A 14,194-nucleotide genomic window follows, 5' to 3' on the forward strand; every position below is an offset into this window, starting at 1 on the left:
GATTTTGGCAGCCGGTTTCCTTGCCTGCCAGTTTTGCATTTTTAGCTCTCCGTCATCTCTGGCGCTTCCAGGGGGCACCAAGCTTGGTTGTGATGAGCTGTTTGGGCTTAGAATCATAGAATCACAGAGTTGGAAGGGACCTCTGGAGGCCATCTAGTCCAACCCCCTGCCCAGAGCAGGACCAATCCCAACTAAATCAAGGCTTCAGCGTAAGGCACCCAGTTCAGCCTTGCTAAGGACGGGCTGACCAAGCAGCTGGCAAAACAGTGCTGTCCTCTGTGCACAAGTGGGAACCTGGGGCAGCAGTGCTGAACATCCCTTCCCAGCCTGCAGGACTAGCCAACCAGCCCCTTGGCCTGGGCCGTCTGACTGTCCCTGAGGGGAGCTGGAACTGGCTGGATTAGCTGGCCGTAGGCCAGAGCATGGCTGCACTTGAAGGTTTTGCTTCAGTGATGCAACAGGTGGTGTTTTCCCTTCTCCATGTCGTTGCCTGGCTCCGGAGGTGGGGCCGGTTCTGAAGGACGAATCTGAGGGCGCATGTCCCCGAGAACCAGCTCCCACCTTATCAGCCCCGTCTGCACCTGCCCTCTGCTGGGAGTTACACAGGGTACTCTGCAGCCTGCTTTCCCACAGTGGGAGAGACCGCTCCTGGGAGGTGGAGGGGGAGACAGGGAGCGAGCAATCCCCGTGTGTTCAAGATCGTTCGTCAGTTCAGAGACGAAAGCAAGCGGTTTCCAAGACCGTCTGTCCAGTGTGCTCAGGAAAAAGCTATTTGTATAATTGCTCAGACACAACCGTTAGCCAGTGCACTGCAGTTAAAGCAGAGTGAGCGGCTATTCCAACTTTAGCCGCCGCGAGGGGGAAAGTGTCTACGTGGGGAGTGGGAGGAGGGAAATCCTTGGTGCAGTGGGAACTGCATGGACAGAGGGTGCAGGTCTGGTCCCAGCAGAGGAAGGTCTGCCCTTTGTATCCCAGCTGGATGGGTGCTTCCCTCGATAGGTTGGTTGGGGCTTGCCTAGCTGGCCTGGGAGCCCCCTCAGCGCAGGCAGCTCCAGGAGTGACCTGGGAGACATCAATGTACAATAGCAGGTATTTAGGAGCCATTTCCTGGGTCAGCAAACTCCCTGTTCAGCCAGGGCACGCTCCATGTTGTCTGTGCTGGGTCCTTGGGTATCTTTGTGAGCAGACGCCCCAGGAATAAAATGGACAGGTTGGAAAAGCCCTGAGGGCAGTTCAGGGGTGGTGTTAGTTATTACTCGGGAGTGAGTTCGGTGAGTGCAGCCTGCTCTGTGGATCCTTCGAGCATCTCCAGGCAAGCATCCCCACACGCTGTCTTTCCGGATAGGTCTCAGCTCCAGCCCCTCTGGGGGAATGGGGAGTTGAGTATCTCTGGGCCATTCACTCCTGGCCATCTCCACTGTTGCCACTAGCCAAGGGGGGCCAGCTGTGGTGATGGTCCAAGGCACGTCCATAGCTGTCTGCTGGGAAATGTGAAATGAGCTGCAGGGTCCATCGGCCTTCAAGCAGCCATCAAAGGGCGATGCATTTCTGGCACTGCTAGTCCGGGCTGCCCTAGGAGCAGTGACCCACCATTTAAAAAGAAAAGGAGTACTTGTGGCACCTTAGAGACTAACCAATTTATTCGAGCATGAGCTTTCGTGAGCTACAGCTCACTTCATCAGATGTTTACCGTGGAAACTGCAGCAGACTTTATATACACACAGAAATCATGAAACAATACCTCCTCCCACCCCACTGTCCTGCTGGTAATAGCTTATCTAAAGTGATCAACAGGTGGGCCATTTCCAGCACAAATCCAGGTTTTCTCACCCTCCACCCCCCCCCCACAAATTTACTCTCCTGTTGGTGCTAGCCCATCCAAAGTGACAACTCTTTACATAATCAAGTCGGGCTATTTCCTGCATAGATCAAGGTTTTCTCACATCCCCCCCACCCCCATACACACACAAACTCACTCTCCTGCTGGTAATAGCTCATCTAAACTGACCATTCTCCAGGTTTAAATCCAAGTTAAACCAGAACATCTGGGGGGGGGGGGTAGGAAAAAACAAGAGGAAACAGGCTACCTTGCATAATGACTTAGCCACTCCCAGTCTCTATTTAAGCCTAAATTAATAGTATCCAATTTGCAAATGAATTCCAATTCAGCAGTTTCTCGCTGGAGTCTGGATTTGAAGTTTTTTTGTTTTAAGATAGCGACCTTCATGTCTGTGATTGCGTGACCAGAGAGATTGAAGTGTTCTCCGACTGGTTTATGAATGTTATAATTCTTGACATCTGATTTGTGTCCATTTATTCTTTTACGTAGAGACTGTCCAGTTTGACCAATGTACATGGCAGAGGGGCATTGCTGGCACATGATGGCATAGATCACATTGGTGGATGTGCAGGTGAACGAGCCTCTGATAGTGTGGCTGATGTTATTAGGCCCTGTGATGGTGTCCCCTGAATAGATATGTGGGCACAATTGGCAACGGGCTTTGTTGCAAGGATAAGTTCCTGGGTTAGTGGTTCTGTTGTGTGGTATGTGGTTGTTGGTGAGTATTTGCTTCAGGTTGCGGGGCTGTCTGTAGGCAAGGACTGGCCTGTCTCCCAAGACTTGTGAGAGTGTTGGGTCATCCTTTAGGATAGGTTGTAGATCCTTAATAATGCGTTGGAGGGGTTTTAGTTGGGGGCTGAAGGTGACGGCTAGTGGCGTTCTGTTATTTTCTTTGTTAGGCCTGTCCTGTAGTAGGTAACTTCTGGGAACTCTTCTGGCTCTATCAATCTGTTTCTTTACTTCTGCAGGTGGGTATTGTAGTTGTAAGAAAGCTTGACAGAGATCTTGTAGGTGTTTGTCTCTGTCTGAGGGGTTGGAGCAAATGCGGTTGTATCGCAGAGCTTGGCTGTAGACGATGGATCGTGTGGTGTGGTCAGGGTGAAAGCTGGAGGCATGCAGGTAGGAATAGCGGTCAGTAGGTTTACGGTATAGGGTGGTGTTTATGTGGCCATTGTTTATTAGCACTGTAGTGTCCAGGAAGTGGATCTCTTGTGTGGACTGGACCAGGCTGAGGTTGGTGGTGGGATGGAAATTGTTGAAATCATGGTGGAATTCCTCAAGGGCTTCTTTTCCATGGGTCCAGATGATGAAGATGTCATCAATATAGCGCAAGTAGAGTAGGGGCTTTAGGGGACGAGAGCTGAGGAAGCGTTGTTCTAAATCAGCCATAAAAATGTTGGCATACTGTGGGGCCATGCGGGTACCCATAGCAGTGCCGCTGATCTGAAGGTATACATTGTCCCCAAATGTGAAATAGTTATGGGTAAGGACAAAGTCACAAAGTTCAGCCACCAGGTTAGCCGTGACATTATCGGGGATAGTGTTCTTGACGGCTTGTAGTCCATCTTTGTGTGGAATGTTGGTGTAGAGGGCTTCTACATCCATAGTAGCCAGGATGGTGTTATCAGGAAGATCACCGATGGATTGAAGTTTCCTCAGGAAGTCAGTGGTGTCTCGAAGGTAGCTGGGAGTGCTGGTAGCGTAGGGCCTGAGGAGGGAGTCTACATAGCCAGACAATCCTGCTGTCAGGGTGCCAATGCCTGAGATGATGGGGCGCCCAGGATTTCCAGGTTTATGGATCTTGGGTAGTAGATAGAATATCCCAGGCCGGGGTTCCAGGGGTGTGTCTGTGCGGATTTGATCTTGTGCTTTTTCAGGAAGTTTCTTGAGCAAATGCTGTAGTTGCTTTTGGTAACTCTCAGTGGGATCATAGGGTAATGGCTTGTAGAAACTCGTGTTGGAGAGCTGCCGAGCAGCCTCTTGTTCATATTCCGACCTATTCATGATGACAACAGCACCACCTTTGTCAGCCTTTTTGATTATGATGTCAGAGTTGTTTCTGAGGCTGTGGATGGCATTGCGTTCCGCATGGCTGAGGTTATGGGGCAAGTGATGCTGCTTTTCCACAATTTAAAGGCTCCAATCCCCTGAGCCTCGTGCTGTGTCCTCGCGAGAAGTACATTCACGTAAGCAGGTGCGTCGTTGCTAGCATGTCCGGCCTGCAGGCCAGTCGTGTCTGGTGTGATGTGCGTGCAGCCAGGTCACAGAACCAGGGTCGTGGCCTGAGGTTGTGTTGTCACGACAAGACACTGGCCTGACTGTTCTGTGGTGTGGCAGGGCACAGGGGCAGGCCTGCTAAATTGGACAGCCTGTAATTCTGCAGGCTATGTGTATGGACAACTGTGGATAGCAGGGCATGTGCAATACAAATAACATGTATGTGGCATGTATGTAACTCCCGTGTGTTCAGTCTATTTGTTCCTCACGCTGCAGCAGAATCCAAGAGCCAAAGACGAAATAATAGGAACAAATGCTGTGAAAATGAGAGCAACTTGCCGATCTGCCCTAATTTGCTCCTGCCTGTTCTGTTAGGTAGGGGAGATCTGCCAGGTTGTCAGGCATTTCTTTCCCCTTGCTCTCAGGCAACTCAGTGGGTCAGGCTGTGCCTGGAATATTTTACTGAGCTTCGCTCTGACTGCTGCTAACTTCATTCCCGGCAGCTGAATGCAATCCTGGATCCAGGCCGCGAAGAGAAATCCGCTCTTTGGCTGCTCCATCCTGAGTTGGGGGAGAGTTGAGAAGCTTGTGACAGCGTTGCATCTGAATGCATGGTGCCCTCTGTGTCACGTCAAACCCCAACCCGGATGACTCTGCCGCCTTAACCAAAAGGCATTTTTGCAGCTGAGAAAAGTCACAGTGTGACTCTGCTGGGTGTCTCCATTTTTGGGGGCCCAGCCTCAGAAACGTGGGCCCTGATTTTCCATAGGTGCTAATGAGACCTGGGAATCCAGGACCTGAGCTTGGAACCTGGCCAGATGTCTGTGGCTTGCATTGGAAGGAACCAACACCCTAGATGTTCAGAAACTGCAGATCATGTCCGCTAATAGGATCTGGGTGATGGAGCAGATTTCCCCTAGGGGCACCGGTGGAGCCCTCCATCTGCAGGTCCCATGTATGTGCTGTGCTTGGGAGCAGCATGGGTTTGGGCTTCCTGCTTGAACAGCTGGCAGGTCTCCCTGAGTGGCGCTCGGGTCTGAGCACTGGACGGGTAGAAGGTTCTGGGCAGGATCTGTCCTGGAGTCCTTTGTGTGCTCTGAGCCGTACAGAAAAGGAGCACAGAGGAACTTGCCATAAAACTAACCTGGGCCAAGCTTCGAGAACATAGTGAAGAGACCAGTTTGTACTAGTCAGGTGTGGGGGCGGGGGGAGCGGGAGGGATGAGACCGCAATTCCCTCTCTGATATTGGTCATTAACAAATTTGTAGCGCTCAGTCCCTCGGAAAAGGAACTCTACTGGATGGACAGACGTGATGTGGGCAGAGGGTTAACTTTATTGCAGACCACTGGGGGATTTGGGGGGAGGTTATTTATGTGGGTGTCTATCTCAGATCTTTCTCGGGTGCCTGCCCCTGGGGTCTGAGCCCTGCGCTCAAATGGCAGGGAGCGGCCGAGGTCTGTGGTTCGGGGTTCGCTCGCTTGCTAAGTGCACATTGCAGGAGGCCCAGGCTAGGATTTGTGGACGCCTCTCGCCTTGGCTCAGGCACCCTCCTACTTGGCTGCCGTCTGTTCTGGAGGCCCGTAGGGAGGTAGCGGGAAGTCACGGACAGCAGCAGTGTTCTTACCCGTTCTGATCTCGCTAATGGCGTGTCATTCTCCTTCATCTCAGCTTGGCTCGCACATCCTGCTGGCGTGTGATGAAGTGACCAAGCCCTGATGAGCCTTCCCCTCCCCCTTTGTGATTATTGGCTGCTTTGGAAATAATGAAAAGGGGACTTGTTCTTCCGTGTCCATCCCTGGGGTTCCCCAGCATTAGAACTATGTAGAGTGAGTTACAGGCCATTTTGTGTCTGTCGGCAAAGCCGGCCGGGGGGCAGAGTCGTGAGCTCTCCCCCCCGCAAGGTGGCGAGTGGGGGCCGTGTGTGCAGGAGTTTCTGGTGCCGCATCCCGTTGTTAGCACTGTCGACCTGGCTGGTCAGACTGAGCATCTGCTTCCCACTCAAAGACACCATGGGATTCCTCTGGGGACACATGTTCTGAGCCTGCAGCGAGGGTCTCTGGCAGCAGCCCTGGCATTAAACACCATTGCTCAGGTGAGCATCGGGGCCTGGGCCATGGAAACCCACCACAGGCTGGTCCGTGAGCGGTTTCCCCTGGCATGCGCAGACCAAGGATCTCTGTGGCTCGGGGACAGAATTCTCTAGTAGCTTCGTCAGGAGACAGTGATTGGGGTCTCCTTGGTTCTGGTCCCAACACAAACTTGCTGTATGTCCACTTCCCCCTCTCTGCACCCCACATTCCTTATCTGTAAATTGCACCCTATTGCACTCTCCTTCCCCCCGGGGCCCTTGGTAGGGTGGCCAACTTTGCAGAAAACTGAACACCCTTGCCCTGCCCCTTCTCTGAGACCCTGCCCCCGCTCACTCCACCCCCCCACCTTTGCTCATTTGCTCATTTTCACCATGCTGGGGCAGGGGATTGGGGTGCAAGAGGGGGTGAGGGCTCTGGCTGGGTGTGCGGGCTCCAGGGTAGGGCTAGAAATAAGGGATTCAGGGTATGGGAGGGGGCTCGGGCAAGGGGTAAGGGCTGCGGCTGGGGGTGCAGGGTCTGGAGTGGGAGTGGGGATGTGGGGTTTGGGGTGCAGGTGGGGGCTCAGGGTTGGGGCAGGGAGTTCGGGGTGCAGGAGGGGGCTTATGGCTGGGGCAGGGGGTTGGGGCACAGGAGGTGGTGCGGGCTCCAGGCGGCGCTTATCTCAGGAGGCTCCCGGAAGTGGCTGGCGTGTCCGGGACCTGTGCGAAGCCAGGGCACGCAGGGAGCCTGCCTTAGCCCCGCTGCACCACTGACCGGACCTTTAACAGCTCAGTCAGTGGTGCTGACCGGAGCTGCCAGGGTCCCTTTTCGACCAGGCATTCCGGTCAAAAACCGGACCCCTGGCAAACCCTAGCACTGTGACTTGTGTGGGTGGGAGGGACTAGAGACCAGCAGAGTGGGGCGGGGATTGTTAATCATTTTTATTTTATTACAAGTTACCTCGTAAGCACATCAGGGTGTAGATGGTATTTGTCTGTACAGCAGCTGCATGCTTTGGATGCTGTCTGAATGAGTCTTTGGAGCAATGGGCTGGAATAGCTTGCACTGACCAGTTGGTGTTCTGTGCTGACCTGCAGGGAGAGCTGGTTTAGGTCCTGGTTCTGGATCCTTGCTCTGTGTAAACAGGAAATGCCATGAACAGGATTCATACTTAGAAGAGTGAGAGTGAAACTGGGAAAACAGAAAGCATGCACTCCATGACCCTCTTGAAGAAGACATTGCATACGGGGGTAGGGGATTTGCGTGCACACCACTCCCACCTGTTGGAGGGGAAAGTAGTGATCTGCTCTGGGGGTATCTGTACGTGCACAATATACAAAATAACCCAATGCATGTAAAGCCAGTTGAATCTTCTTCCCTGTAGCCTGGCCTGCCTCTTTCCTGGCCAGTGGCGCTCCCTGCCTGCCGAGAGCACCCTCCGTGAGGTCTGGGTTGGGGCGGGTAAGAACTGTCCCCTCTCTGCCTGGAACTTAGCTGAGATAGGGCAGACTTTCTGTGACAAAGCGTTGGGCCATGTGATGTCTCGGCTGTGACATCCAGCCATCCGTCAGTTTCAGGCAGCGAGAGCAATGGATCAGAACTTGTGGCTCTGAAGGTCAGAGACTGCAGCCTGCTTTTCTTATGCTTCAAGTCAACCTCTACTTACCCCGTCTGTGAAGGAAAGCTCAGACCAGGAGTCACTCGAGGCAGTGACATCATCAGGAGGAATTAGTTCTAATTTATGCCTTCCATATAGGCTCCTGAAGGATATACAGTTAGCTCCAAATGTGCAAATTGTTGTTGGGGATGACTTTGGCCTGACCTCTCTGACTCTAGTCAACTAGCTTTTGAGGCCAGCCTGAGCTCTGGTGGCAGACGCCAGGACTCGAGTGGTTCTTAAGAGGGGCTTTTCCCAATATCCCCTGGAAATGGAGGGTTTGATCTCGGTTGGGATCTTAATGGCCAGCTGGCAGGGGAAGTAATCGAATGCTTTATGATTTGCTGCGAGGAGATGGTGTCCATCAATCCAGTGAACAATCAAGCGGCCTGTCTCCCGCTGTCTGACATTGGCATCGGCACGTTGCAGTGGGATGTTCTGGGTATGTAGGCTGCATCCTCTGAGGCAGAATAGGAACAAACTGAAACCCTTTTCTCTTTGGGGTCCCTCCTTGGGACCCACTTCGGCCAGGCCACCTGGGAGGAACTGGCTCGCTAATCATGGTTAGATTGAGGGGCAGGTGGGAGTGGCTCATTGATTTATACTTAAGAATCTCTGTATGTATCGCTCCCCTCCCTTCGCCCTTTATCTGGGATAGCAAGTTCTTTGGGAGAGGAGCTCTCGCTGCCTTTCTGGGTGGAGAGCATGGTCATAATAGCTAGATGCTGATAACTGAACTGCACTGCACTGCCCTGCGTGACCCTGGCTCCTGGAGCCAGCCGTGCCGAATCAGCTCAGGAGGCTGGATAATGAATGGGCAGGACGGGTTAGAGGTGTTAGTGAGTGGTCTGGGGCGCGCACACATCGCCCTTCGCCCCCTCTGTGTGATGTCAGCATGTCTCTCAGCAGACTGGGGGCTCCCTCGCTGATGGGGTTTGGTCTGTTCACCTGGAGTCTGTCCTAAGGCTGCTAAAGGAACTCCGAACACACAGCCCCGCCTCAGCCAGCCTCTGGTGTCGCTGCAAAGGAGACGTGTGCTAACATCAAGGTAGTTTGCTCACAATAACCACCAGGCTGTAAAGACCTAGCGCAGGCGAGGCGCAGGTAGCTTTCTACCTCCATGTAGCTAGCCAAGTCAACACTATGTCCCCCTCAACTCACCTATCTACATCAAGATAAAAACTGCAGAGCTTTGTCTCCACTAGGGCTTTGCATGTAGCTAGTTACCTCGCGCTAGATATAATCACACCTGGTTTGCAGTGAAGACAGCCCAGGACTGTTGTAACCTGCAGAGCCTTCTGGAGCTGCCCTTGCAAATGCCCCGCTTTACACTGGTCTTAAACTCTACAAGCGTGAAAGTCACGTGGCTGTGTCTTGTGCTGCCCTGCTGTGGGGGTGTCACCTGTGGAGCTGGAGTGGAAACAGTTGGAAAGAAGCCAACATTTTTGGGGGTAGAGAGGATTTTGGGGCAACAGAGGGTATGAAAAACAAATTTTTTCAGTCTTAAAATACAAATTTTTCGGGTTTTGATTTTCTGTTGGAGAAAACTTAGACTGGGATAAATTTCCGCGGTGTGTAAGAAAGGTAATCTCCCATCCCGCGTTAACAGGAAATGTTTAAACCAGCCATAGCCACTGGGCTCATGACAAACATTGCTTCTAATGCACGTAGACCCAGCATTGCCCACCCATCACGCTCTCTCTAACTCGCAGGCTGGCTTTCCTGGCCACATGCAGCGTTCACGGGGGGGGGGCCGCGAGACGTTCAGCTGCCAGGGCCGATCCCGTTTGCTTATTGACGCCTTCCCTTTCTGTCCGTTTGCAGCGTGAGGGTCTCCAGGCGTGACTCCAGCAGCGCCCTCCAACGCTTGGACCATGTTGGCCTGTCTCCAGAGAACCCAGAACCCGCCAGCCCAGCACCTCGCGTGTCCAAACAAGACCCTGGAGCCACGGAAGTGTAAGTGCCTGTCGGGAGTTTGCGAGGGAGACAGCGTACGCTGTGCACTGAGAGGGAGCTTCCTGTACTGATCTCCCCAGTTCATTTCCTGACATCAGGTTATTCATTGACCTTCAAACCTCCCTTGGCTCTGTCGGGCTTCATGCTTGGAAAGCAAGAACCGGTTGTCCCTTGAGCTGTCTTTTCCAAGCGCCCTGTTGCATGGTGCGCCCTGTCGCGGGTTAGCCCTGAGCTCTGCCTTGCGCCTCTCCTGTTATGGGAGACTGAAGACAGCCCGTGTCCAGCTCCCTTCCTCCCTGATAGAAAGCATTTGCCTTCTTGCTACTTTGACGCTTCTTGTCTCATTGAAAAAGACATTTCTTTAATGGATAATTAACAAGAACAGGAAAAGCCAGAGAGGAGAGAGGGGAAAGGAAGGAGACACGATCAGCGAATTAAATTGGGTTGCTTTGGCTGATCAAACTTCAGAATATTTTGCAGCCCCATCTCCAAAGCGCCATGGCAAACACCTGCTCTGAAGCCTCCTTAAAATATCTCTAACCCTCCCTTCCCCCTCCCTCTCCTATAATGACTTTTCCCAGGTTTGCTGTAGCTCGGCTGTTCCTGATGAGCTGGCCTTTCAGATACGCTGTAAACTAGTTACATTAAAATGGGTTCCAAAAGGTCACTCCGGTAAAGCACCTGTCTCGAGCAGCCTTTGTCTCTCAATCCAAACCATGATTAAATGTATATTTAATGAGCCTGCTTTAGGCAGGCAGGTTTGACCTCTCCGGCTGGGAAAGACACATTAAGATTCTCAAGTGATGAATGTGTGTTTTAAAGAGGGGAGTGGATGTTTTTCTACTGGTCTCGGTTGGATTTTTAAGCGTTCCGGGCTGAAGACAAATCAACTACTAAAGCTCCACTTTTTACCGTGTGACAGCCCCAAGGTATTTGGTTAATGATCTGTATTTACCTGGAGACGTATTTTCCCCTACCTGTGCACCCCAGCACAATCAAACCAGTCTGCTGAGTTTTTCTTTTTAAGTAGAGGAGGACAGGGTCTGAAGTGATCAGATGTTATTTCTAAAAGATACAGTCAAGTTCAACAACAGCTATTGGACTTGAAGCAGGAATTAGTTCAGGGAAACGACTATGTTAAGGCTAGATGATACACTGGGCCCACGTGGCCTTCAAAATCTACAAACTTGTTTGTGTTTTCTGAAGGCACCTTTCCTTTCAGTTCATGTTGGTCTCTGAGTTCTCTTGTGCCCCAGGGGAAGAACCCGCCCAGTGTTTCCATTAGAGTCCAGTGGAGAAAGACACAAGGGACTCTCACCACTGAGCACTCAGCTGCTCCCTCTGCCAAAACGGGAAGGTTGCCACCCCTGAAACATGGGAGCCTCTCCTCTCTCGCAGGGCTTTGTCTTGCAGTCCACTGTTGATCAGTGTGCGGAGCGAACTGAGCGTGTGGTTGTGTGTGTAGACGCTTGCTCAGAGCTTATAGTGTTGCTCAGGTCTTTTTCTTACTAGCCTCTGGAAAGAAATTGAGTGTTGCTGTTGTAAAATTATTCCTCTTTGCCTGGATAACGAGCTACCTTTCTTCTGGGCCAGCTGAGCCCTGAGCCAGGCTCAGGGAAATGTGCGCGCGGGGCTTCGGGGAAGGGAACCTCTGACTGCCATGGGAATCGGCGCTGGGGGCAGGCCCAGGGAGCTGAGGATGGCTTGTCATTCTCCAATATTAATTGGCAACAGGTGCGCTGCAAGCTGTCTTGTTTGTGAGGGATTCTGAACCATAGAGGCTGATCCTGAGAAACACACCAGCCCTGCCAAGTGCTGCACTCAGTAAAAGGAGGAGGAAAGTTTGGAAAGACCATCACCTTCCTCCTCCTCCCATTCAGGACAGAGTGGGCGCAAGGAATCCCGAGCCTCTTCAATGGATCAATTAGTGCACAATCTACTTCGGGTGCTGGCAGGTTCACGAGCAAGGGGTGGGTTCTTACTGTGTTCTGCCTTATGGATGCTCAGCCTGCGGGAGGAGTCCTTGTCTGAAATGTGTCTAAATTACCAAGGAGCTTTGGAAGTGGGGGAGTTAATAGGCCTTTGTGCACCCAGTCCTGTGTGAGATGTTACCAGTGTTGTGGAATGAGTGAAGTCCTGTAGTGTCTGAAACCAGCTGCCCTGCTGTTAGTGCGCTGAGTGGCAAGGGTTTTCCATGTAGCCAGTGGAATAACAGAGCGAGCTAAGCGTTCGTGTCGGAGAGAGAGCGGGACCAGGTGAATTGGTGCAGTGGCTGGCTGCCCAACTTCCGATCCATGCCGCAGCTGAATGGGACCTTCCCTGGCTCCCAGGGTTGTGATTGGGCCTGATGCTCTGTGAGCCTAAGCCTCCCTTGAGCATGTGCAGCGCCAATGTGAGCGCTGTGAGGGAGACCTGGAGCGATGGCTCCAAGGGGTCCTGCCCTCCTGTAGAACAGGTGCAGGCATCCCCAGTGTGCGGACGGGAGAGACCCTCGGCAGGACAGAGTGGCGTGCAGCCTCCGTGCACATCCAGTCCTTGGCTGCCCTTGGGGGCCAGTAGCTCCGGCACCTGAGAAGTCTATACAGCAACCAATTGCCATGCGGCCGATCCTGGCCGATTGGCTCCAAGGCAACCAACAGGATTTTGCAAATTCAATGGGAGAGGGACCGTTCTGTGTCTCTTTTGACAGCCGTGGTTTCATTTGAATTATTTAAGGCATTTCCTACCAGGCTGGTAACCGTCGGTGTGATGCCCAGTGTGAGCAGAGGAGCAGCAGCAGGGTACATTGCCGTTCCCAGATGCGAGGATCCCAGCACTCTCTGGACGCTAGGGCTAGCTTGGGCTGCTGAGCCGCCGGGCCGTGTGCGGGTTCAGCTCTGGCCTCTCCGGGGGAAATCTGGGAGGGGTTGCATGCCACCTGCACCAGCCCAGGCAGAGGGTGCCGCATGCTCTGCTGGCCGACGCCACGGTGCCCCAGGGTGCTAGGAGGGAGAGTCAGTGCAGGGACAGCGTTTGTGCCTGATAACGGCATGGTGGGAGGCTCTTGGCAGCCTCTGCTCTGCTGGGGCAGCCAGGCCCGGCGCACCCGTTTGTCTCTTGGCTTGTAGCATTTTTTTTGTGGGAGAGGCCCCTTTCTCTCACTGCCGCTATCTTTATTCAGCCGGGTTCTCCTCCTCCTGCCCCCTAGTGCCCCCCCCCAAGTCCAAGGGGTGGGTAAGAAGAGATCCATGGGCCACTCATTCACTTTATGCCACTTTGGAGCGACTTTGTCCTCTCTCGGCAACAGTCTCCTGCTAGCCCGCTACCCCACAGTGCATTTGCTGCCTCCGCCCACCTGCCAGCCAGGTCACCGTAATCAAAGTGTAGCTGACCGTATGTTTCCGCTCATTATGGGAAAATGCTGCATGCCTCTCTTTCTCTCAGCCGCCTGTTCATTCCGATTAAATTGTAGGTGACATCCGGGGCCAGGCATCTGGTTTTGAGTATAATTTTCCCCTCCTTAGTTATTACACCTGTGGCAAGCGGGGAGGGGAAGCCGCCATACGCCCTGTGATGCAGAATGAAAGGCGAGCCCGGACCCTGTGCAGTGTGGGGCAGATGAGCCTCCTGCTAAACGCCTGCTTAGGTAATCGAAAAAGATAGCATTCTCTTCCAACAAGCCACAATTTAGAAGTGCCTCTGATTGCTTAATTTGCTCCTGAGTATCCCAGTAATTATCTTTATGGGTCTTATTTCTGTCCTCTGGCACTGTTTCTGTCGATATTAAATGAGTCTGGCGCTCGGCATGGTGGCCGCCTGGCCTGGCACCACTGTGAAATCCTATTCTCCTGCCTGCGCCTCTGATTAATGTTTGTATTAATTTCACGTAAAAGGTGAGCTGCCTAATTTCCCCGCCTGCGCCGGGAGCTGCATGAGTCGCTGCCGTTTCTGGACCCGGTGCCCTGGCCTCCCAGGTGTGGCCCCGCCCTAGGATTTCCCTTCCTCTCTCTCGCTAGTTAATTGCTTTTCCTCCCTTTACACCTTTTCCCCATGGCGTCTGGAAAGCGACCTTTGCACCCGCGCTCTGTGAGTTGCTTAGTTGGTATGGGAGGGCGGTGGGGGGCCGCAGTGGGGTCCCCACTGCTGGGGCTGCTCTGAAAAGCTATACCTCAGCAGCGCTGTCGTGTGCGGAGGTGAGCCCGTCGGGGGGGTGGGATTGGGGTGGAAGGGAGAACCACATTCCCCCAAAGTGCTCTTTAGGTCTCTCTACCTCTTCCCTCTCGTGGGGATGGCAGTGCCAGAGGGACTGTGCTGGGCACCCTCGGCCGCAGGGCAGCCCACCCTGACCCAGCTGGCGTCCGTCTGGGGCGGCGGCTCCGCTGTGCTGGTGGGGAGGTTCTTTGGTTCAGCCGTCTGCCTGCTTGTCCCCAGTGTGCCTCGGAGCTGAGGGCCCTTGAAGAGAAGCTCCGTGGCCT

At 53.3% G+C, this 14,194-nt stretch overlaps 1 protein-coding gene across 4 annotated transcripts in view; it reads left to right on the top strand.

Moving 5' to 3' along the window:
- The window catches only part of FAM222A (family with sequence similarity 222 member A), a 107,693-nt gene that overhangs the window by 44,914 nt on the left and 48,585 nt on the right, over positions 1–14,194 (top strand). For all 4 annotated transcript variants that reach the window (XM_073312860.1, XM_073312859.1, XM_073312861.1 and 1 more), the window contains one exon: positions 9,609–9,740. In XM_073312860.1, the coding sequence (XP_073168961.1) occupies positions 9,659–9,740 (82 nt within the window). In that variant the 5' untranslated portion in view covers positions 9,609–9,658. The remainder of the gene's footprint in view (positions 1–9,608; positions 9,741–14,194) is intronic.

This window comes from Lepidochelys kempii, chromosome 15 (genome assembly GCF_965140265.1).
Source record: "Lepidochelys kempii isolate rLepKem1 chromosome 15, rLepKem1.hap2, whole genome shotgun sequence".
Taxonomy (NCBI): Eukaryota; Metazoa; Chordata; order Testudines; family Cheloniidae; genus Lepidochelys; species Lepidochelys kempii.